General features: G+C 34.9%; 1 protein-coding gene across 10 annotated transcripts in view; it reads left to right on the top strand.

The window, feature by feature from the left end:
- SHOC1 (shortage in chiasmata 1) overlaps window positions 1-26,622 on the top strand; it is a 154,403-nt gene that overhangs the window by 126,521 nt on the left and 1,260 nt on the right. For all 10 annotated transcript variants that reach the window (XM_070251338.1, XM_023628653.2, XM_070251340.1 and 7 more), the window contains 11 exons: window positions 1,364-1,542; window positions 2,608-2,680; window positions 5,076-5,145; window positions 6,304-6,482; window positions 8,714-8,831; window positions 9,871-9,982; window positions 12,132-12,253; window positions 16,252-16,345; window positions 20,216-20,347; window positions 22,790-22,939; window positions 23,591-24,557. In XM_070251338.1, coding sequence (XP_070107439.1) covers window positions 1,364-1,542; window positions 2,608-2,680; window positions 5,076-5,145; window positions 6,304-6,482; window positions 8,714-8,831; window positions 9,871-9,982; window positions 12,132-12,253; window positions 16,252-16,345; window positions 20,216-20,347; window positions 22,790-22,939; window positions 23,591-24,557 — 2,196 coding nt within the window. The remainder of the gene's footprint in view (window positions 1-1,363; window positions 1,543-2,607; window positions 2,681-5,075; window positions 5,146-6,303; window positions 6,483-8,713; window positions 8,832-9,870; window positions 9,983-12,131; window positions 12,254-16,251; window positions 16,346-20,215; window positions 20,348-22,789; window positions 22,940-23,590; window positions 24,558-26,622) is intronic.

Genomic DNA, 26,622 nt, shown 5'->3' with positions numbered 1-26,622 from the left:
TCCCGGCTTCCTGTTTGCTACCTCTCCCAAGCTAGCAAGGTAACGAGTTTCAAGGTTAAAGGTATAACAGTTTCACTTCTGGGCTTCAACCCAGAAATAAATGCAGGCTTGTGTAATGGGTACTATAGCAGAGATAAGTAGTAATGGCGCAAAGGATGGAGACTGTTACCCTAAGCTGAATATTTTTAACAAATAAGTAGGCATTTGTCAAGCAAACGAAGTATGAAGGAGTATCAAAGGCAGAATTAAGAGCCCAGAAGAATGACGGTGTGCTGCAAACAGTTCCTTATGGCTACATTGAAGAGTACAAGGTGGAAAGCAGTAAGAGCTAAGCCTTAAGAAGCAAGAAAGAGCCAGACAATGAAGAGCCTTTTAAGCTACACAAAGGAGTTTAGACCTTATTCTGTAGATGATAGGGAGTCATTGAAACAGGGATGCGACTGGATTAGGTTTGTCTTCCAGAAGGTTAAGTCTAATGGCAGTGTGGAGAATCAGTGGGAGGTTTGGAGATTAGGAGGCAGAAAGAACATGAGTCAATTTCTAAATTGCCCAACAGTCTAGCTGTACTAATATAAAATTAGGATTAATATGCCCATCAATATTAAAAATGAACATAAACGTTAAATTTTTACAATTTATTATTTCATTTATTGTCCAAATACTCATTGAACACCTGATCTACCTAAGATACTATGCTAGGTGCTCCACTGCAGTAATTCACAAAACTCACTGTGCAGCAGAATCACCTGGAGAGCTTTTTAGACAGAGAAATCCCTGGGACACTATTTAGATTTACCGAATATGAACTCTAAAGGATGGGTCTCAGGATTTTTAGTGAGAACTTTCATTAGTGAGCCTGAATTTAGGGACTGCCATTTTAACAGCTATACAAATTAATTATGAATAAATATCACAGATTATATCCCAAGCTTATAGATTAATGAGGTTAAGTCATATACATAAATAACCATAAATCAGGGACAAAAGTTGTATAGATAAAATACCAAGAAAATTCCAGTGAAGTGAGATTTCTGCAGAACTTGCGTGTAAGTGTAGGAAGAAGGCAATAGTATTCAACAAGCCAGAAGGCAGGAAAGGATGGGATATATGCGGAGAATATATAGAGTATCTCCAGGTATATTGGTGTAATGTAGCTCAAAAAGAGACATTTGGTACATATTTTTCAGCTTCACTCAATTTTAAGGTTTTATTAGTCAATATCTTTGATCAAAATCAGAAAAGGATTAAATGAAATTTTGGCTGTCTCTGTTATGACTCTTATTTCCTTTCAGATTTTTACCATGGAGTTACTCAAAGCACAAAAAGATAGGCTCTTTTTTTTCCCTACTTTTGTTTTTAACAGGATATTTGTCAAATGCAAAAGATATCTACAAAAGCATTTTAGGCTCTTACTTGGATGACATTTGGAGACAGCTGGCAATTGTACAGTTTATTAGGGAAAAAAATCCTGAAACAAACTACAAGATACAAGAATTGCAATGTCAGATACTAAATTGGATGCAAAGTGAACAGCAAATTCAGGTTAAGTATTGGAATAAAGCAGATAAAAGTAATCAGTTTAAATAAGAATTGGATGTAAGATAAATTTTTGCATTTTACTTTGAAATTATGAAATAGTCTATGCTATTTTGCCCGTTGACAGTTTTCTCCTTAAGTAAATTAACAGAACAGAATCAGACCCAAAGAAAGGATTTGTATTGTTATTCATATATCTTGAATTTTAAAATACTTTAATTTTTTTTTTATACACAGTTTTTTTAGGGATTAGTCCTCCAATTCTCAAAAATTTTATCTGGTACTTGTAAGTGCATGAACATATGCCCAATAAAAGAACTATAATAATTTATTTTTAGATAGTGAACTAGAATTTTATCTTATATGATTCTACAAAAGAATCACTTAGTTTATGCCTTGGATTACATTGAAAATTTTTGCCTGACCTCAAGCATATGAAGGTTGCAATAATAAAGATTTAAGAGAAAATACTTTTAGAAATATTGTCAAGCAGAAAAGAATTTCAAATGGTCTACATTAAATCTAGATACAAATTTGACCTTTTTTTTCTTTTTCCTCTCTGTCTCCACTATGTCTTTATTCCCAACTTTATGGTTACTTGGGTAACTTACTTAAGTCATTAAAATAAATTAAATCAATCAGTAAGAAATTTAAAATTGAAACTGATTTGCTGTTCCCATCACCCCCCAAAAAAACTCTTTAATGTTAAGTAGGAAAGTATAGCAGCAAATCATTCGTTTTCTCCAACAAATTCTAACTTGTATGGGTTGAATTTAACACTATAATACAAGCGGAGACAATGTATGTATGGAGAGAGTCACCAGGCGGGAATGCTTGAGGAATGCTAAGAATGCCCTACCCCAAATATTTTCCTAATTGATATTCAATCTTACCAGAATTTATTCCTTTGAATTTAAGCATTGGCATCTTTTTACAGCACAAATATTTACGTTGCAGTCTTATTGTCATTAATTTCATGTAAGCAATTAAGTTTATTGTCACTGTAGCAAAACTATGGAAAAGAATAATTATTCAGATATACATATATATGAAATTCTTATGTTTGGTCAGGTGCTGATTATAATAAGAATGGACTCAGATGGTGAAAAACATTCACTCATTAAAATCCTTGACAAAATGGAAGGTAGGGATTTTTAAATTATGCTTCACTTGATAATAATTACTTGAACATATAAAAATGTATTGATCTAACCAAGTTTTAAAATTAAGATATAATTTAAAAACCATAAAATTCACCCTTTAAAAGTAACAACTCATTGGGATCTAACCAGTTGTTTGGTTTTTTTTTTTTTGAAGGTTGGTACCTGAGCGAACAACTTGCCAATCCTTTTTTTTTTTTTTGCTTTTTCTCCCCAAATCCCTCAGTAGAGAGTTGTATGTTTTTAATTGTGGGTCCTTCTAGTTGTGGCATGTGGGACACCGCCTCAACATGGCCTGATGAGCATTGCCGTGTCCATGCCCAGGATCCAAACCGGTGAAACCCTGGGCCGCCGAAGCGGAGCTCGCAAACTTAACCACTCGGCCATGGGCCGGCCCCAGAAAAGAGCTTTTTTTTTTTTAGGAAGATTGGTCCTGAGCTAACTGCTGGCAATCCTCCTCTTTTTGCTGAGGAAGACTGGCCCTGAGCTAACATCCGTGCCCATCCTCCTCTACTTTATATGTGGGACGTCTACCACAGCATGGCTTGCCAAGCGGTGCCATGTCTGCACCCGGGATCCAAACTGGCAAACCCTGGGCTGCCGAAGCAGAACGTGCAAACTTAACCACTGCACCACCTGGCTGACCCCTCTAACGAATTTTTAAGTCAATCTGTACTATAAGTCTGTAATATAAACATACTATAATATACTTCTATGTACATTATTATTATAGTTAATAATAATACTTTTTATATTATTAGTTGACCCCTTTTGTTGATTACCTACTAGTTGCTAAATAATACTGGCTACTTACAACAACTCTATGAATAGATTTTATTAGCTCAGCTTTACAAATAAAGAAACTAAAGTTCATAAAGTTGATGCCACATGCCAAATCTCTCGGTTGTAAGTGAGGGAATCAGGATTTGAATCTAGGTATCTCTTGTTTCCATGTCATTCAACTCTTCTACCCACTACTGCCCCCTCTGCCGACCCGTTCCACCTTGTGCTGTGGAACACATTGCTTATGTGTAAACTCTTTCCTTCACCTGCTTGTCTTAACTGAAACCCAGCTTTCCCCACATGATACTGCTTCCCCTGTGTTCCTCTCATATAGAAGCTGATAATTTTCTCTCTATATATACCTCATAGAGATGAGAAGGCCATTTCTTGCTTTCCATTATCCTTTCCAAACCATTATTCCTCCATCTTTTCAGGCTGTGCCATACCATTCTCTACCACTCCTTATTGCCATCATCTAGTAACTACCAGGACATTCCCCATCATCCACGGACAGTTGTGCACCTGGCTCATGGTATTCTCTTCACTCCTCGTCCTGCCCTTATCCCAGGTGTCTTTAGTGTGAATGATTCATTAAACACTCTGACCTGATAGATTCTTTGGCCTCCATAACAAAAATGATATGCGTCTTCAATTCACTCCTTGGCTATGCCATCCACCTTGTGGTAATGCAAAACTGTCCTACCCCCAGAGTAATGCACTCAGCAAGTAATCTGCCTTGGGATCATAGCTAATACAAATCATTTAAGGAGATTAGGTTTTAAATCATCTGAACGACCTCATAAATTGTGAAAGAGAAACAGTACTCACTCCTTTCTTATTGCTGCCAAATCTATTGTCATATCAAGCCAAGTAAACATAAAATTACTGTTAAGCATTACTCTGTCATTATTACATCCTGCATGCGTTTGTGAACTTCACAGTGACAAAAGTACACTAATAGAGTGTAGAATTTATTTTAACTAGAATAAGTTTTCTTATATCAGTTATGTCTACCAAAAATAAACTGTATTGTGGGTACACAATTTTTTAAAATTTAGTATATTTTGTTAAGAAATTAGTAACATAAGAAATTTAAATTATAATTGAGAAGCAGGAGTGAATCTAAGGAATGAGTGGTATCCAGTAAGTCTTCTGCTTCTTAAATAGCCAGTAGAAAGGGAAGAAAAGCATTCCTACCACATTGAAGTGCAATTTCTTGCTGTTTAGTTATGTACTTAAATTTTTGGCTAGAGAACAAGGTGTAATCTTTGATGATTTTTTAGCAAAATAAAATTAACAGCATAGAATCTATGCTGTTACTTCACAATTAAGTTTCTGATCCATTTTATTTTACATAATAGATTCAGAATTTCCATACTTATACACAGACAACATATACACAAACCAGATATATTGCCTATTTCTGATATCCTAGACTTAGGAAAATAATCCAGCAAATTGTATTTAAGCAGTTTCCTTGTTCACAGATCTTTGATTCATTTTTATGGTAGTGAAATAGATGGTACACCTAAAAAATATATATATGAACAAAACACTGAAAAAACTTTTTTTGTGTTACTTTTTTTTCCCCAACAGGTTTAACATTGACTACCTTACATTCAAACAGAAGAAAAGATTTTCTGGAATCCGAAGCTGTTTTAAATGGGTAAAAATGTATTTCTTCATCTGTGGGGAGAAAACATACCAGTTCCACAGGAAAAGCAAAATCTCCCCTAGAATTTAACTTTTAAAAAAGGTCTAATAAAATCTGAAACTAATCAATGTCTCTACCCTCTTCCTGAAAAATGCTTTACGTAGAACACTTTAACTCAGTTCATTGCCTTGTGTATTGTATATTATTGTTGTCCAGAATTTTAGTTCAATCGTTTTAATATCCCCAAAGTGTCATTATTATTATCATTAGTACAAGAAGTGTCTATTTAGACTTATCCTTGTTTTTACCAGTTTTTTTGCTCAGCGTTCTTTCTTATATCTCCTTCCTTTCTTTTGGGTTCTCCTTCCTGAAGTATATCCTTTAGAGATCCTTTCAGTGAGAACCTACTAATAATAAATTTAGTGTTGAGTTGTCTAAAAAGTTTTTATTTGCCTTATTTTATGTAGAAATTATTTATTTCTAATATTGGGATCCAAATAATAAAAAGAGAAGAAGTAAATCAAATAGAAGCCCATAAAAGCTAGACATGAATACTTTTTAACTTCTACCTAGATTGCTCCAGCTAGAAAGCAGCAATAGGGAATTTTAATTACAGTGAGTGCTTATTACATGAAATTTGAAGATGGGAAAGATAAACTTATGATATTTAAGTATCCATCTTTTTTTGTTTGTTACGCCCATTGAGGAAAAAAAATTCCAAGTTGTCAGATTCTGTTATATAGATTATATAGATATATAGATTATATAGATATATAGATATATAGATTATATAGATATATAGATGTATAGATTCCTAAAGATTAAAACTTCACATTTGTAAGAAGATGACAGTGATTTCTCATTGTGATTTGTCCGTTATTGATAGGACTCAGGTAATAAAATTAGAGTCCCTTGCATTTGAGGATGTGAAATAGTCCGTAGCTTTCTATATCTTCATTTAAAAAAAAAAGGATGACCATCAAAAGGAAAGATAAAAAGAGTTTAGCACAATTGGAGAAGAAATCAACAGAAAACACACCAGTGCCTTTCCAAGATAAGTAGGTATAGACTAGAGAAGAATAACATAGCCCCAAAGAGTCATTTCTTAGTGTTCCAAGTAAATAATGACACAAGTGTAATTCCATTTTTCTGGCTTTCTTTTGTCTTCAGTTTGAGTTCCTGTGTAGTTGTACATAATCAGTATATTGGAGCCGATTTCCCCTGGAGTCGTTTCTCATTTGTGGTGGAATATAATTACGTAGAAAACTCTTGCTGGACCAAACACTGTGAAAAATTGAATATTCCTTACATGGCCTTTAAAGCGATTCTTCCAGACACAGTTGTAAAGAGTAAGGATATAAACTAAAATCTTCTTTTTGCTCCATTAAAATGAAAATGTTCTGTTTTCTGTTTCTGATTTGTGGAAAGATAATAAGCTATGCAATTAGAAGACTTGAGTTCAAGCTCTAACCTCACCACTCGCTGTGTGACCTTGAGCAAGTCCTTTAACTATCTTCTTACCTCATAGTTCTCATTTGTGAAGTAAGCTTTACTGATTAGATGATATTATCTTCAGCACTTTAACTTCTAATTTTTTCTTATAAAAGCACAGTTTTATTACAGTTATATCTAATCTTAATCTGATACCTTTATGTAATGGTATTTGTTATTGAATTTTAGGGAAAAATATGTAATAGTATGTTGACTGATTCAGAAAGCTATTTTTTTAAGATTGGCAGCTGAGCTAACATCTGTTGCCAATCTTTTCTTTTTCCTTCTTCCTCTCCACAAAGCCCCCCAGTACATAGTTGTATATTCTAGTTGTTGTAGGTCCTTTTGGTTGGGCTATGTGGGATGCTGCCTCAACATGACCTGGTAAGCGGTGCTATGTTCGCGCCCAGGATCCGAACTGGTGAAACCCTGGGCCACCCATGTGGAGTGTGCTAACCTAACCACTGAGCCACAGGGCTGGCCCCCATGGTTCAGAAAACTTTTAATATGCAGCAACCAATTATCCACAAATACTTAGAAAAAGTCTAAAACCACTTTGCCTATCATTTGGTTTCTTTGTATTTCTCAGTAACACTTCACAAGACTAAGGTTGTGAATTCTCAGACCCATTAAATTTAAAAGCCCACATAATTTTAGTCCCAGTGCATCTCTTTCAATACTTTCTACCCACCTCAAGTATGAGTGGGAAGGCTGAGCTCTGAGACGTTCCAACCCAATTCTAAAAATACAATCACTATAATTATTACTTTGGAGTCCTGTATATGTAGAGTGAAATATTCAATTGATTAAATAATTGAAACATGGGCGCAAGAAAGGATTAAAAGATAAGCAGTCTAGTTTATATTTAGAGGCTTCTTCCATTCTCTCAAAGATGAACTTAATTTATTCAATCAATTTCTTATTGGGGGGCATTTGCAATGTTTCAGTTTTCCACTATTATACTGCAAGATTTATAGTAGTTTATATATTTTATGTATCTGTATATATTTGTTCTAACAAGTAAAAATTCCAAGTAGTAAAATGAATTGCTGGGTCAAAGTATGCACACATTTATATATTTCAAATATCCTCCCAGAAACACTATCCCGATTTATATTTTGCAGAAAGTGTGAGAGGATCCTTTCCCACATATCTTTATTATAAAGAGGTATTATTAATCTTTTAAATCTGTGATAGAATTATAAGCAGAAAATATTTTATAGTTATGCTAATTTGTGTACCTTTGATTATCCATATCTTCTCATATGTGAATTGATCTTGTATAGTCATTCTTTTGTGAATTGCCTGTTTATGTCTTTTGTCCAGTTATCTATTGAGGTATTTATTCTTTTCCTATTGATCTGTGTCATTCTCTATGGGTTATTGTGCATGACTTTAAATTTTGATGATAATCATTATATATTTGCACAGCAAATGTCAAATATATACTTAAGCAAATAAAGCAGACTGTAACATTCAGGTAAAGTATGATCCTATTTTTTTCATATTTTTTTGAGTGTACATGTGTGAGTATAGGCAAGCAAATATATAGAAAAAAGTCTCTAAGTACTAAACTTTTTTTTGACCATATAGTAGTTTTAGTAAATTCTGTTAATTCTGTTTTATTTCTAGAGAGGAGGATAACAGGGCTTTCATTTTATTCTTCAGACCTTTCTTTATTCTGATTTCTGATTTTTTTTTTTTTTTTGAGGAAGATTAGCCCTGAGCTAACTACTGCCAATCCTTCTCTTTTTTTTTGCTGAGGAAGACTGGCCCTGAGCTAACATTCATGCCCATCTTCCTCTACTTTATACGTGGGACGCCTACCACAGCATGGCTTTTGCCAAGCAGTGCCATGTCCGCACCCGGGATCCGAACCGGTGAACCCCAGGCCGCCAAGATGTGGAACATGCGAACTTAACCGCTGCGCCACCGGGACAGCCCCCTGATTTCTGATTTTTTACAATAAATATCTGTTATTTTATACTACCCTGTGAATGTACACCTATTAGTCTCATGTTTAGTAACAAAGAGAAAAAGCTGGGAGATGAGAAAAAAGAGAAATATTTGTAAATATTCTCTTATTTAGGTAGCACCTTGCTGGATAGATTTGGTGGTTTTCTTTTGGAAATTCAGATTCCATATGTGTTTTTTGCATCTGAAGGACTTCTTAATGCTCCAGAGATTCTTCAGGTGCTAGAATCCAAGTAAGTTATTGATTTCATAACTTCAGCAAAGATATATATATCCTAATTGGCTAAATATTATGCTATATATGTGGCACTACTTCCATATGACTCAAACCTGGAATTATATCACATAAGAATAGTTTTCCAGACAGTTTATGTCAATTTACACTTCTCTCCCTATCATATATCGTCATAATTATTGCATATTATCTGTTTTGTAATATTTATCGATTTTGTGGAAAATTTTCATTATTGTTAAATTTATACGTTAGTTGCATTTCTTTTATTACCAGTAAATATGAACACTTCGTGTGGGTTTTTTTTTTTTCTGTGAATTATGGTCGTATCTTTGTGTCATTGTTAATATTGAGAATGAGTATTCATATTTAGAGGACTTTAAATACTGCCTGGGAAACAGGATTTTGATGTTCTAAATGAATTCTCAAGTTTTTAGACCTTTCCTTCTAAGATCATACCAACACTGAGCATTTTTAAATCATATAAAACGCTTTATGATAGCACACAAGTTGTCACAGGAATGTTAGACGTTAGGCTGTAGATCAAGGAAGGATGATTATGCTGAGACCTTAGTTAAAATGCAGATCTATTTTCCATGTTTTGTTTTTGTATCTTAAGACTATGGGGCATTCACAGAAGACTATGAGCTTATAAAAGGTAGGTAAAATCTAGGCCAGTTTTAAGGAGAAAGAAAAGAAAATTCTGATAAATGCAGAATGTTTTAGTCTCTTAACACAATGTTTTAATTTCATGAATGATTATTTAAAGAGCTAGAATAAGTTGGTCAAGACATTTGTAATAGTATTTTGTGCAGTAATATTAAATACCAGAATACCAAAGGCAACACACATCTCAGTTAATTTGTCATATGTGTTGAATAAATCATAATTTCATTCCTCAAATTTATAGAGTAAATCGATGTATGAAAGAAAAAGCACAGTAGTTCAAATAATTTAATATGCAGGAGAACAATGCAGCTTTTCTTAAAGAATTTTTCTTATCCATTTCCTTATGGCACCCAAAATATTGTATTTTACAGCTATAATATCACACTAGTGGAGAGATGCTGCAGTGAGGCATTGAAACTCTTCGGGGGCACAGAGCGCTATGTAGTGGTGACAATTGATGAACACACTGCTGTAATTTTGCAGGTAAAACTAGACAGTAAAAAATATAAATCAAACATATTAAAATATATGCATAACCATGAAATTTATTATCAGCTCTACTATAGAGAGCTTAACTATAATATAATCTGTTAGTGATTTCTTCCAAACTTTGCAAATGGGCCATCACTGTGAAAAATGACTATTACCAAGCTTCTTTGATGCCTCATAATTTTTTTTTTTTATGGCTTCTTTTTTTTTTTAAAGATTTTTTTAATTTTTTTCCTTTTTCTCCCCAAAGCCCCCCGGTACATAGTTGTATATTCTTCATTGTGGGTCCTTCTAGCTGTGGCATGTGGGACGCTGCCTCAGCGTGGTTTGATGAGCAGTGCCATGTCCGCGCCCAGGATTCGAACCAACGAAACACTGGGCCGCCTGCCGCGGAGCACACGAACTTAACCACTCGGCCACAGGGCCAGCCCCCAGATGCCTCATAATTTTTAACATACTTTAAGATGACAAAGAAAATATAGAATCTTTAATATTATATACTGACCTATTTTTAAATACATTTATAGAATAATTATAGTGTTGAAGGCTTTAAGAATCAAATCCTAAACACTATGTTTCTTAAAAGGAGGTAGTCTATTAATCCATATAGTAATATATGATTTCCTCTAAGGTAGATAGGGATTGCCTGTAAGTAAGCCAGTTTTTAAAAAGAGAGAAATTCTCAGGGCCTGCCCAGTGACGTAGTGGTTGGCTTTGCGCACTCTGCTTTGGCAGCCTAGGGCTCACCTGGTTGGATCCCAGTGCGGACCTGCGCACTGCTCATCAAGCCATGCTGTGGCAGGTGTCCTGCATATTTAAAAAACAATAGAGGAAGATGGGCACCGATATTAGCTCAGGGCCCATCTTTCTCAGCAGAAAGAGGAGAATTGGCAGCAGATGTTATCTCAGGGCTAGTCTTCCTCAGGAAAAAAAAAAGAGAGAGAAATTCTCTTCAAAAATCCATACAGTTTGGAATTTAAGATGTATAAATTCTTGACTGAATCTCCCTGATATGTTTGCTTGAATGGATTGCAAATTACAAAGAAATTAATTTAATAGGATGGAAGTGAGGAGCAGAAACCAGGTTTGATGGTGTGGAGTATAAATTAATGGCAAATATTATGTTAAGGTAGAAGTCTGATTTGGTGAGCAAATGTTACAGTATAAGAATGACATGATGGATGGAGTATAAATTAATGGCAAATATTATGTTAAGGTAGAAGTCTGATTTGGTGAGCAAATGTTACAGTATAAGAATGACATGATGGAAACACAAAGTTCTGTTAGAGAGGTTCTTTTTTTTTTTTAAGATTTTATTTTTCATTTTTCTCCCCGAAGCCCCCTGGTACATAGTTGTATATTTTTAGTTGTGGATCCTTTCAGTTTTGGAATGTGGGACACCGCCTCAGCATGACATGAGGAGTGGTGCCATATCCACGCCCAGGATCCAAAGCGGCGAGACCCTGGGCCACCGAAGCGGAGCGTGCAAACTTAATGAACTTAACCACTGGGCCACAGGGCCAGCCCTAGAGGGGTTCTTAAGAGAGACTGTGTCTTGCATATTTAAGGTTCTCAAAGGACAATTATTTTGGGTGAAATACTGTTTGGGAAAACGGTTTTAATCCATAATTACATGACTTACTGTTAGAGTAAGACACTTCCTGAATTATTCACTCTATCAAAAATTACTTGTGTTAAAGGAAAAAGGGGATTCTAGACCATTTGATAGAGATTCCTAGAAGTCCATTAACTGCTGCTTTCTAATCTTCCTTAAATAAGCATTCAGTGCAGATTATCCCTTGCGTTTTTAAATGTATTTTCTGTTGCCCTTAGCGGTAGCCAGATCCCTGCCTACAAAGGACTTTGCCCAATAGGGGCACTCTGTAGGCTGCTTTCTCATCTAGGACTTCGGGAGATTCATGAGCCCTCCTTACTGAAGCTATCATTAGCTGTTTTATCTCTGCTGTAGCTCTTTCCCTATTACTTCCAGTGTAATCTTAATTTTTCCATGAAACGGAAGCCCATACCCCTGCTTCTTCTCAAGTTATGATTCATATATCATAGATTCTTGAAATATGGTGACAATAATTTCATAACAACTGTTCAACCTGGTGAATATTTTCATTGTGTTTATTTTTGGTAGGACCTAGAAGAATTGAATTGTGAGAAGGCATCAGACAATGTAATTACAAGACTGATGGCATTATCATTCCAGTACAGCTATTGTTGGATAATTTTATATACCAAAGAAACGTTAAACTCAGAGTAAGTAAATATTTCTTCATCCAAAGTCATATTCATATGTCTTAAGTTACTCAATCCTCTTCTTTGAATAGAAGTAGCATGCAAATTTTCCACTTGCTCATCTAGTTTTGCTGTCAGTCAGGGATTCTCAAGGTGGAGGCATGCCCATAAGAAAACAATTTGGAATTTTGGAGATAATGTATTTCCTTTGGACATTGTGTGCAAATCATCCTCCCCTTCTCTACCTTACTAAGAATTGCTGCTTTAAGTGTTTCACTTCTTATTACTTTTTAATTCTGGACTTGTCTGCTAAAAGACGTCATTCTTAAATCACTTCTCTCTAAAATCTTATTAAATATTAAATATTATATAAATAGCATCTTGCTATACGTTCTTTCATTAACGTGCTTAATTACGAAAAAATACATGCTAAGACACTGGCTCAAGTTATCATTATGTTGTCTTTTCCTCATTTCTAAATTTTGTGAACCCACTGCTTCCACTCTCTCCTTTTATTCTCTGCAATCTGGATTTTCTCCCTACCTGTGTGCTGATCTCTGTCTCTCAAATGTCATTCATCACACATGACTTTCTTGTGTTGCTCCAAAAATATTTTTATCTTTCACTGCTCTGAAGTATTTAAGACTGTTGTCAGTGCTTTCTTTCCTGAAACTCTTCAGTGCCGTGACACTTCAGTGTTTTTGATTTTTTACCTCTCTATCTACTCCTTTTCTGTCTTTACTTCTTCCGTGTCCCAGTCTCCAAATATATCTGGTATGAGTTTTCTTCTTTCTTCTAGTCTATCCATTGGAAACCTTATCTGCTCCCATAGCTTCAGTCATCATCTCTCTGCATATAATTATTATATTTATTTCTGCAGCTCCAGTTTCTCTTTGAAATTCCTAACGTGTCTCTAATTTCCTATTAAATATTTCCACTGTGATATTCCAGAGACTCTCAAACTTGTTCAAGTATGAATTCAGCATATTCTTTATTCCCTCCAAAACTGTATCTCCTCTTTTCTGTCCTTTAGCTATTTATAATTATTGCCTTTCCTTTAGTCACCAAGACTGGAAAACAAATCCTATAGATTCAACCACTGGACTTTCTCTTCCATCTATCCCCTCCCTCCATTTATATTACAAACATCCTTAGTTCAGATTCTCAGTGTTCTGTGTGGACTATTATAACAGACCACCAACAGTTTTCCCACCCCTAGATGGCTTTCAGTTTTACTCTCCATAATGTCTCATACACTCAATTAATGTTCCTAAAACCGGGCTCTGGTATTTCACTCTGATAAAAAGCCTTCACAGGGGCCTGCCCGGTGGCACAGCGGTTGAGTTCGCACGTTTCGCTTCTCAGCAGCCCAGGGTTCACCGGTTCAGATCCCGGGTGCGGACATGGCACCGCTTGGCAAAAGCCATGCTGTGGTAGGCATCCCACGTATAAAGGAGAGGAAGATGGGCATGGATGTTAGCTCAGGGCTGGTCTTCCTCAGCAAAAAAAAGAGAAGGATTGGCAGTAGTTAGCTCAGGGCTAATCTTCCTCAAAAAAAAACCAAACAAAAAGCCTTCACTGACTTCCCCATTATCTACTGAATACAGCAAACCATTCATCCTCAAATTCAAAGTCTTCAGAATATAATCCCAACCTATATTTTCAGGCTTAATTTTCATTGTTTTCCATTTCAACCAAAAGGACTGCTCATTGGCTTGCAAACATGCTCCTTGCTTTCCCACTTCTACCTTTTGCTCATACATTTCTCTCTTGCTACAATATTCTCTACTTCCTCCAACTATTTCATCTGCTGAAATTGTGCCTATTTTTCAGGACCTATCCTCAAATATCGCTTTTTCTATTCAGCTTTTCCTCGATACCCACCTCCCCACTCAGGCATACAGACAGATATTCACTGGTGACCTTTCCATCCTTTGAGCTCTGTAGTTGTCTGTTTTCCCCTTATCTTTAATATTTATCACATTTTGTTTTGTATTGTCATTTTGGAGGACTTGCCCTACAGCACTGAGCACATTGCATTCATATGATAGATGCTTGGTAAATATTGCTTGATAGATGAATGGATCTTTTCTACTAAATTGCAAGCTAGTCTTGTTCATTTTTTTTATCTCTACAGTACCACGACACACCATATCATTCATAATAGAAGTTTTTAAAATATTCTTTAATTTAGTTATTAGAGAAGGTACAGACAGCTTACCTTATGTGACGTTACTTGTGTGATGTTTATTCTTTACTGAATTTCTTTTTTGACTCCATTTTTGTATATCTACTGTACCAAGTTCTCTGTATACAATTATTATCATGTGGGAATAAGCTGGAATATGAGTCTAAACACCCTGGTTCTTACTCATTCTTCTATTAACGATAACCTCTAGCAAATCGTTTAACCTGTTTTTCCCTTCTACCAGTACTGAAAAATAAAAATAATAAATGAGGTCTAAAACTTTCATTTTAAGGTTAATAAAGGCTATAAAGCTTTATCCAGAACTTGGAAATGTTCTAGATAAATAAGTGATTTGGAAATCTTTTAAGTTGTTTTTATAATGCTATCCACCTATAGTTCTAAAGTACAATTGAAGTACAAGAGAGAATAAGAGAAGATTCACACTTATTTTTACCCAGATTTTCATGAAAAAAATTAATGATGTAATACTCTGAGATAGTTTTATGTTAAGGATGTGAAGAGCTATCGTTTATTCACAGTAATATAATACTTTAAGATGTAATTGTTTTCAGACTGCTACTTATCTCAGTTCTATATTTTTACATGATTGGAACATTTAGAAAGTATCTTAATCAACTGACCAAATGAGGAAAATTGAAAATACCAAATAAACGGTTTGAATTACTTTAGTAGTTCATGCCATTAGTTTCTGTCGGAGAAAATGTGTCAGGGGTCTCCCAGCCCTCCCCACCCCAGGTTCGATGATTTGCCAGGAGGATTCACAGGACTCAGCATATACTTGTACATGGCTATGATTTCTTACGGTAAAAGGTTACAAAGAAAAATCAGCAAAAGGTAAAGCACGTGGAGCAAAGTCCAGACGAAGCTTCCAAGAGTCCTTTCCTAGTAGAACCACACAGAATGTGCTTAATTTTCCCAGCAATGAGTTGTGGCAACACCCATAAAATGTTGTCTACCGGGAAAACGCATCAGTGTCTCAGTGCCCAGGGCTTTTGCTTAGGGCTGCTCATGTAGGCACCCTCTGCTCAACACGTACCAAAATTCTAGACTCCAAGAAGGAAAGCAAATGTTCAACAGAATGTACAACGTTGTTTGTACCAACAGTTTAGGCACAGCGAGCCACTCTTATCAGCCACTCCTACGAAAGAGCTTGCCAGAGAAAGAAGCCAACAGAGGAAATAAGAGCCAAGAAATTAAGATAGCCGTTTTCTCAATGACACTGAGCCTCTGGACCCAACAATGCTGTCTCCTATACTGCTTAGTAATATGAGCCAATAAATTCCCTTTTTGTTGCTTGGAATACTTAAGGTGGGGAAAGGTAGTAGAAATATCTACCCACAGTTCAAGACTCACATCTGACCTGCTTAATAACCATAGAAGGAAAAAAAAAATAGTATTTTTCCTAACAGTTCAGGAAAAAGACCAGGGAGGAATCTAACTATCCTGGCTCTGGTCATGTGTTCATATCTGAACCCGTTACTTTGTCCAGGGGGATAGGGTATTCTAGTTGGCTAGGCTTCAGTCATATAGCCATCCCTGGGGCCAGTAAGGGGATGAGTTGAACTTCTCCCATCCCCCTCCTCCACTCTCAGCATCGCCTAGATTTAACAATGTTGTTAAAGAATAGAGGTGGAGGCATTTTTTCCCCAAAAGACTGCTGAGTGGACAAGAAACTCTGAGTCTGCCACACTAGCATTGCCTTAGCCAGGTTGTTCTAATAACATTGTGAAATGTGCAAAATGAAGTGAATTTTTACTAAGTACAGTCAGACATCAAATGAGTAGAAGTATAGTAATAAAATTCTTTTTAGGTACCATCTTACAGAAAAGACACTTCATCACCTAGCACTGATTTATGCAGCTTTGGGTTCATTTGGGCTAAAACCAGAAGAACTGGATGTAAAGGTATTCTTTTCCTATGTGTTTGCTCATAAGTGTTTTTCATAAACCAAAATTATATTCAAACTCAAGGGCCCAGTGAGAAGAAACATTGATTGATTAAACTTAAAAATGCTTAAAATCCATATAAAGAACAGTTTTCAAATTAAGAAATTTTTTTCCACTTAAACTGAATGAATTTAAATTCATATTTTGTCTCTTAATTATTGCTTAGATTTTTTTGAAACATGGAAGTATATGAATAAATATTCCTTGATCAAAAATGTTCGCTTATAAAAGATACACTAAGTTTGTATCATCTGTAAAATGGAAATCTTATGACATATGTCTAGAGTAATGTCTTGGTTGTCTCTGCTCAGTCTCCTCTCTGGGCTCCTTTTTTCAAGGGCCCCTCTGAAATTTAGACATTCCCCCAAAGTCAGGGCTCATTCCTCTTCTGTTATCACTTTATGTTCTTTCCTCAATAAACTCAGACAGTCCCACAAATTTAGCTTTCGTTTCTGAGTATAATCCTTAAAATTTCCCTGACTTTTCTTAAGGTCTGCACCTATATCCTAGCATTCTACTAGAAATAGCCATATGAATATTCCACAGCTATCTCAAACTCTGTATGTGAAACTCTGCATGCCCAAAACATTCTCATCTTCCCCCAAACTGAGTTTATGACATTATTATTGTCACCAAATCAGTAGCTAAATCCTTGTTTTAACTCTGCAGTGTCTAGACTATGTCTCTCCTTTGTACTCCCACTATTTCCCTAAATTCAGGCCTTCACCTCTCACTTGGAGTTTTAAAGTAGCTTCCTAACGAATCTCCTCATTTTTACTCTTTTTGCAGTCCAGTGCATCCTATATATTGACACCTGTTGCATTTCTGAACTACAGCTGTGAATATTTCACTCCCTGGACTGTAAGCTCCTGAAAGAAGGGGAGCGTGTTTGTTCATCTTGGTGTTCCTGGCACTAAGCACAGTACCAAATACATAGTAGGCTCTTGATAAATATATGTTGTTGAGTTGAATTTTCTTGCCCGAAAGACCTTCCATGGCTTTCTACTTCATTCAAAATAGAGTTCAACTCAGCTAGATTCACACTCCTGCACCATTTGGACCCTAGTAATCCTTCCTTTAACATCATTCTACTCACCATTTCCTGAATATGCCCCCACACTGTCACCTCTCAGCCATTGTGCAAACATGTCATTCTGGCCTGTCTTCCCCCAGGAATATTATTCCCCATCCCCTTACTGCCAGACTTCATAGTTCTGTCTTTTTCTACCCACCTCGAACACTACCTCTTTTAAGAAATTTGCCTCAATTAAAGATAAACAAACACATGGATAAAGAGAACAGATTAGTGGTTACCAGAGGCGAAAGGGGTTGGGAGTGGGTGAAAGGGGTAAAGGGGCACATATGTATGGTGGCAGATAAAAATTAGTCTATTGTTAGTGAGCATGAGGCAGTCTATACAGAAACTGATAAATAAGAATGTACACCTGAAATTACACAGTGTTATAAACCATTATGACATCAATAAAATAATTGAAAAAAAAAAAGAAATTTGCCCCAATTATACCCTCGGGATAAATCTCTCCTTCTCCCTTTCTCCCAATGACACTTTATACCTTTATTATAGAATGAGGTTATTTATTCATATATCCTCCACTCTGGAAGGTAAAAACTAGGCCTTTTTTCTTTGTCAAACATACAGCAGCTGGCACAGTGCTTCGTACATGGTAAAAATGTTCAACAAACATCTCCTAAATAGAATTTTAAACCAAAGCACAACCAGTTTAAAAATCAACAAATGATCAGTTTGAAATAGAATCCAGATAATTTTGATCCTGTGATGCCTATTAAACATAGAAATAAAATTCTTGGAAAAGTTATCTAAATAAACGAATGGCACTGTAAATTTGTCTCGTTTATCCATTCAAGTGAGGTTTCACCACTTAATCAGCCTCTTTCTTCCCAGCTCACGGGAGCGGTTATATGCAAAATACACTTTAGAGAATCATTTTATTCCTCTATGCAAGGGGTATGTGATACCAGTGAGCGATTCTGTATTCGTGTACAGCGACATGGCTCGTAGAGGCCATGTGCCAAGGAAGGCATTTGGGGATGAAGTAGGAAGTACTGTCTGAGCACACGATCCATTCCAGACAAAAGTCTCTCCCTCCTGGATCAAACTATTCCAAAAGCTTTGCAAGTTTTACACAATAATTTACAAAGTAGGTCAGTTTTTCCATGGAATTTGAGAAACAACTATGATCAATTTACTCTGTTATCAATATGTCACTAGTCATCAAGCCTCCCAGTCTCCTGACTTGATGACATTATCACATTAGAAGGGGGTTCCCTAGACTCATATTATTTTAGAATATATTGTTGCTTTATCTTATGTTATTTAGTAATATGGATTTTGGCCTTTTAGAGTGCATTGGTATGGATTATTTTTTTTATTTTCAGGCCTCTGAAGAGCCTAACCATAAACGAAGTATTATGAATTTTAAGTACATTTTCTTAAACTAAAAGAAAATACTGCTCATAGTATTATGCTATATTTCATTCTAATTCCAAAAAAGATGTCTATAAATTTCTTATAAAGTCTCTGCAGAAAAATGCATAAATACACATATATGCAAAATTTTAAAAACAATGTCAGGGGGGTTCCTGAATCTCCCAAAGTCTAGCAATGAGCTCCAGAATCCTTGCTCTAATAAATTAAGGTAATATTCATTACCACCATCATAAAATTATGCCTTTTAAACTAAAATTTATATTTAAATAAAAGTATCAAGTCTTCTTAAAACACCCAAAACTTGGCAATAAAATAAATTTGGAATCAAACAGTATATTTCTGTGCACTCTATATATATTTAATGTAATTTAAAGGAAGTCCTTCTTTAGAATACATATACTCCCCATGTATGTACTAACAGTTTTGTATTTGTAGTTTTGTGAAAGAAAAAATTGTCGTAATTATTGTGCGAGGTTTATACAGTCCTTGTTTCTTAAATTTCCACTGCAGGACAGGATATTTATATTTATAAGATAGGTTTGTGTGGGGTAGTATTTCTCTGTCCACATTAAACTGCTAACCCATGAGCTATCTTTCCTTCAATTGAAACTAAAAGAAGGAGATAAGGATAGAAATGAAAGGGAAAGAAAAAGACTGGCATTTCAGAAGAGAGAAGGGCATGGAGGGAAACACAAGTGACAGGCAGGAAGTAGGGGATATTAAGAAATTCTATTTTAGAGTTAAGTTTAATACACACACACACACACACACACATTTTTGGCAGGAGTATCTTAGTATAAATTAGCCAGGATTGGATGAACAATTCCAGTGGGGATGGCTACTTTAAATCAAAGCTTATTTTTCTCTTTTTGATATAGCATCAAATTCATCTGTAAATAGCCTTTATTTTTACTTTTCTTTTGAAAAATCTTGTATTATATTTTTAAAATTCTTATTTTTAGTTGAGAACTGTTAGGTTTACCTAGAAAAGGCAAAATATTAAATATTACTAGTGATATCCAAATTGCTTTTTCTTCTAATACAGAAGAAATACAGCACCAAATATATTAAAAAGAGTTTGTTAATAAATGCCAAATGGAAGTGAAGAAAAACAATTTAGTTCCAGGAATTTGAAACTACAAGGATATCATTTTTAAGAAAGGAAAGAAAGTTGCTTATCCTCACAAATAAAATGTCCTGGATTTCACATAGATAGCTTGATAAATTATGTCTAAAACAGTGTTCAAAGATTAGAATCTGCTGTTTTTTATTTTTCTTCTAATTAAAAACTATTTTTGAATGATATATTTTGCTGCCTAATATTTCATATAATCTAACATAAGAAATATATATTTTAGCTTATAATTGCCCCAGGAGTGGAAGAAACTGCATTGATAATTCGACAAATTGCTGACCACAATTTAATGACCTCGAAGAGAGATCCTTATGAATGGTTGGATAAATCCTGGCTTGAAGTTTCACCATCTAAGGTTTATTTCCTAAATAAATAAATTAGATATTTGCAAAGCAAGTATAAATATATGTATTTGAATTCTCTTTCTGGTAGCATATTTTTGTCCTTTTAATGCTTGCATGAGCATATATAACAATAACTGTATTGCACAATAACATTTACTTGGATCATTTTCCAGAATCACTTGTATTTTTCAATGTCACAAAATTTTAATGGGATATTTTGTAATGAACTTTCAAATCTAACTTATTAGAGGGTGATCTAATAGCTTTAATGCCTAATATTTTTAAAAACATAACTATTTTTCTAATTCCTAAGTTTATTTTTCTTTTCTTTCTTTCTTTCTTTTTTTTTTTTTTTTGGTGAGGAAGATTGTCCCTGAGCTAACATCTGTTGCCAGTCTTTCTCTTTTTGCTTGAGGAAGATTGTCCCTCAGCTAAATCTGTGTCAATCTTCCTCTGTTTTGTATGTGGGATGCTGCCACAGCATGGCTTGATGAGTGGTGTATAGGTCTGTGCCCATGATCCAAACCTGCGAACCCTGGGCCGCCAAAGTGGAGTGCACAAACTTAACCACTATGCCAGTGGCCCTTTTAATTCCTAAATTTAGATGTTTAAGAATAGTAAATATATTAAGAGTATACCAAAATTCTATCATTCCATGATTTGTCAGTAATTCAATTATATAATTAAACTGAAAGTAGAATTGTGAAATACTTATAAGATTAGTTAATTTTTGGAAATTCCTTTTGTTTAAGCATAAATATTTCCAAGTTCTCATACCAACCCACTGTTTCTGTTACCTTTACTTTAAAATATATTCAAATCATGAAGCCATAAAAGAATAACAAAGCTCTTGATGTACTCACATGGAATGACCTTCAAGATATATTGTTAAGTGAAAAGTGAAAGTTGCAGCATAGGGCCCGACCCTGTGGCCAACTGGCAAAGTTTGGGCGCTCAGCTTTGGTGGCCTGGGGTTTCGCCGGTTCAAATCCAGGGTGCGGACGTGGCACCGCTCATTAGGCCATGCTGAGCCGGCATCCCACATGCCACAACTAGTAGAAGGACCCACAACTAAAATATATACAACTATGTACTGTATGTATGTATGTATGTATGTTACAACTATGTAACCCATTGGTGGCTCCGCTCATGTTAAATAAAGGACCTTCACTGGACTGGATATTATTAGCAACTCTTGGTCAACTTCAGGAACTCCTACCTGAAGTTCCAGAAAAAGTGTTAAAGGTCAGTTTGACATCTATATTCTTATATGAGTTTATTTCCTTTCCATTTGAGTATCTGTTTTTACATAAAGGTTTTCAAAATGAAGGTATCCAAGTTTAATTGTTTTGGTCTTCACGTAGCAAAAAAATAATTTCCTTGAACTAATTTCCTTGAGATTTGGGGAGAAAAAGCAGAAAAAAAAAAGAAAGTTGCAACATAGAGCATGCAGGATACTATCATTTGTGTAAAACAAAGGAAGAATAACATGTATTTGTTTGTGAATGAATAAAATATTTCTGGAAAGATACCAAGAAATGATAACATTAATTATCTTCAAAGAGAAGAACTGAGATAACAGGATGGGAATGAGACTTTTCACTTTTTTTTGTATACTTTTTAGTACCTTTTTAATCTTGAACCACATGACTATTTTACCTATTCAAAAAATAAAATTATAAGACAAATAAATAAAATACTCATATACATTAAATCACAGCAATTTTATCTGCCTAAATAGAACATAGGAGTATCTGAAAGTATGGGTATAATTAACTATGACGTGTGTATATGTGTGCAGTTTCTTTCCTGTCAAGTCGTGTCCAATCTATTCATGTCTGTCATTTGACAAAATCAGAGAGAGTGCAAAAAGCCAGTGTAACCAAGAAAAAAAGGAAGTATTGCAATAGTAAAGATAGCTGCTATATTTCTAGACTTTTGTGACATCTCTCTGAAAACATATTTTTAGACTGTCAAGGTCAATTCTGGTTGATTGAAGTCTTCCTATACTCATCACAACAAGGCCTTCTTGAAATTATAACATCTGTTAGATATCATAAACATGGTTCATTTTAATCAAATATTGATACTATGTGGTCTACAAACAGAGAGCTAAAGAAATCTCGAAGCATGTAACTAACACCCTTAAAAGATTTCTCTTTAGAACATCTATCATCAGATAAAGCGATTGTCCTTTGAAGGAGATGAACTGTACCAAAACTTTTTGGATGAGCGATTGGATCGAATGAACTTTAAGATGCTTCCCAATTCTGAGAGTGTATGAATTTTCACTGCTAAGGAAGTTTCTTTCCCTCCTGGCCATACCTTTTTCCTAGACGTCTCAAATTGAGTGTAGGTGCAATGACAAAAATTTTAATCTGCTAGAGTGAGTAGAGTAAAATGAGTCACTTCCAAAAGACCACTGGCTGATTATTCCTTAAACTCTTTTGTAGGAAGAAATGTACTTACTTGATTTTCCATGTATTAACCCATTGGTGGCTCAGCTCATGTTAAATAAAGGACCTTCACTGGACTGGATATTATTAGCAACTCTTGGTCAACTTCAGGAACTCCTACCTGAAGTTCCAGAAAAAGTGTTAAAGGTCAGTTTGACATCTATATTCTTATATGAGTTTATTTCCTTTCCATTTGAGTATCTGTTTTTACATAAAGGTTTTCAAAATGAAGGTATCCAAGTTTAATTGTTTTGGTCTTCACGTAGCAAAAAAATAATTTCCTTGAACTAAATTTCATATGAAATTCTCATTGGCTGTCAATCACATTATACATTTTAAAGCTATCTTATATAGATAATTTGGTACAGTCAGTTTATCACACTTTAAATCATTTTGAAATGTTATTGTCCCCACAAATATTCAATTACACACTCTATATGTGTTTACATTATCTCTTTCAAACAATCCTGATGCCCTTATCATAGTAGTAGTTAGAAAGAACTTTAGCCCTATTGGTAAAGTTTTTAAATTTTTATCAAGGAAATAGTATTCATGTATAACTTATGTACCTAAAAATTCTATTACAAGTGATTAGAAAATAGATGCAAATTCAGTAAGTTTTTCTTTTAATGGATCCTAATTATGTTCTTATTACATGGATCAGAATAATACCTATGAATGGACTGCTTAGTTATAATTTGCCTTCTTTCCATATAGATAAGCATCGCTATTTATATTTACTTTACTAATGTTTATATTGTATTTGTATTATATTAATTAATATTTTTAATATTTTAGCATTTTTGTGGCATCACTTCCTTATTCAAGATTAATTCTTCTTCTGTAAGAAAATCACCTCAAATTTCGTCACTTCAGGAAAATGGGAATCAGACTAGTACCTTTACTTCTCAGACTTCAGCTTCGGGCTCTTCAGGCTCTGTCATTCAAGAACATAACAAATATGACCAATACTCAGACTTAGGAGAGACAGCGCACGACGACACAAACACCGCTTCAAATGACAACTCTTCCCTTATGGCACTGAGAGACATGCCATGTATTTCACCACCTGTGGCTTCTTACAATCAAACCAGCTACTGGAAAGACTCCAGTTGTAACCCTAACATGGTGCAGAACAATCCTTTCCTGATTAATAGAGAATCAAGGAACGTGGCTGGAAACTCCTTTCTAAACCAGAATGGCTCAGAGTCAGATGTCTTTTCTTTGGGTCTAACACAAATGAATGGTGAAACCATAATATCACCAATTGACACTCAGAGGAGACTTACCTCTAATTTTATAAATTATCCAAAGAAGGGAACACATGAAGCAAAAGGACGTATAAATAAAGAAGTGTCTGCCCCTCTCTTTTCACTAGAGGGCTCTCAATCTCCTCTTCATTGGAACTTTAAGGAAAATGTCTGGGAACAACAGAATCACTCGTTCAACTTACAATATGGTGCAGAGCGGACCACATGTGGCAAATGGTGCTCTCAGAAAGATAATTTATTCACTAATCAGCAAAGATGTCTGTCGGATGAGTTAGACAGCTTTATACGTGAAAGTTCACATACTGGGACTAAAAACACGTTCTGGAGAGAATTACCATCTGTCCCCAGTTTGGATTCATTTTGTGCTTCTGATTCTAATGTAAATCCAAAAGAATTCAACAGTCTTTATTTCTACCAAAGAGCTGGAAAATGTTTAGGACAGAAGAGGCACTTGGAATCTTCATCTGGCTCAGGAGACAAGAAATCACTAACAGGTAACACTATCCAATAGTTGATAGTACTACTCGCAAATGTAATTTACAAAGATAGAACCACCACCAAATCACAAAAAAAGAAATCGTTTTAATTACTGCACTTAAGGGATCTTCAGTGACTTTTGGGTGGAGGAGAAAAATCAAAATTCTAATTATAGACTTCTGAGAAAATAAATGCAAAGAAAATATCTCAAATTCTTGTCGCTCTAGAAGAACTAAGCCTCACTTTAAGAAGTTAAAAATAAAAACACAGAACAAATCTAAGTAAAGCGGAAGACTAAAATTAGCAAAGATTAAACAGAGAAATCAGTGAATTAGGAAATTAGCCTCTGTCAGGCAGGAATATTTAATGGACTTACTTATTAAGAGTTTATTATATGCCAGTTGCCTTTCTAAGCCCTTTATGTGGATTATTTAATTCTGACAATTCCTATTAAATAGATACTACTATTGGCTCTATTTTACAGTTGATATTTCTGAACATTGAATTATATCAATTTTTTAATGGATAAATTTGTTTTCTCATTTTTCATAATTATACCTTTTCTTTCTGTGTCATTTCTTATTGCATTGGCCTGAGCCTCTAGAACAAAATATTAAGTTCTAATGCAATACAAGGTGGCCTGACTATGATGGGGAAAAAAAGGAAGAAAAGGAGAAGGGAGGAGCTTCAAAGCTCTTCTTTTGCACAGGCCCTCTTGTAAGGCCTGAGAAGAGCCCAGAAAATCTTGTATTGTTTTATTAAACGAAGTCCTCCCAAATTGTATAAGCCCCAGGACTCACAGAACTTGGATTTGGTCCCATATAATAGTCATAATTTGTTCTGTTCCTTTCAATGGGAAGCCTTCTATCTCTAGTTCTGTAAAAACTTTTGTGAGAAACAGATGTTGAATTTTATCCAAACTCTTTGGCACCTATTGGGGAAAATCAAACAGGTTTTCTCCACTGATCTATTAATGCCAAGGATTATATTTATGAGTTTACTAATATTAAATCATTTTTGCCATTTCTGTGATAAACCTAACTGGCTTTTGAGGAGTGATTCTTCTAATATGCTGTTGAATATGGTTGCTAATGTTTATTTATGATTTTCATATCTACATTCATAATGAAGTTAATCGATTGTGTTCTGTATTTGTACTCTGTCGTATTTTGACATGAAGGTTATTCCAGCTTCATAAATGAACTGAATGAAATTCCATCTTTTTTCCACTCTGAAACAAATTAAGCATGTGAATTGATATGTATTTTTGAACATAGGGTGCCCCAATATATAAGATAATCCCCTTTATCATTTTCTCAATGATAAGATCTCATAAATTATTTTTTTATAATGTTAGTAGTTAAGCATTTAGGAATATGGATGGAATAGTCAAATATCTACCTACATTTTAATTCATTAATTTAGCTATAAATATATTTTTTAAATCATATATTATATAAATAATGTTGATTTAGAAGTATTGCTGTTTTCTACTTTCCAATTATTTCCATGAAACAATTTCATTCAAACATTTCACATAAATCTTTGATGTTAGTATCTTCATTATCACTATGGCAACTTTTGACTTTTTTGCTGTGGTTTTCCATAGCACATCATTACCTCCAAATATGTTATTTAAGATATAACCCTTTTTGAATTCTTATTGATGCAGCCCTAGAAAATTTATCCGGGGCCAGCCTGGTGGTATAGTGGTTAAGTCTGGCACACTCCGCTGCAGCGACCCCAGGTTCCTGGGTTGGATCCCTAGTGCAGACCTACACCACTCATCAAGCCATGTGGTGATGGCACCCCACATACAAAATAGAGGAAAGATTGGCACAGATGTTAGCTCAGGGACAATCTTCCTCAAGAATAAAAAAGAAAGAAAGAAAGAAAATTTATCCAGAGCCACTGGCATAACCTCAAGATAATTTTCCATTTGTCTTGTAGGTGTATATTTGTGATCTCTCTGATAAAATTGCCTAGTACATTGCTTTTTAAATTTGCTTATAATGGCATCCAACTGCTCCAATCATGAAAATATATCAGGAAAATTAAGAAAACTTTTAAATATTTTAGCCT

The sequence above is a fragment of the Equus caballus genome, chromosome 25 (assembly GCF_041296265.1).
Source record: "Equus caballus isolate H_3958 breed thoroughbred chromosome 25, TB-T2T, whole genome shotgun sequence".
NCBI classification, from domain to species: domain Eukaryota; kingdom Metazoa; phylum Chordata; class Mammalia; order Perissodactyla; family Equidae; genus Equus; species Equus caballus.
The sequence above is the reverse complement of the archived record's forward strand: the minus strand, read 5'-3'. Positions and strand labels throughout refer to the sequence as shown.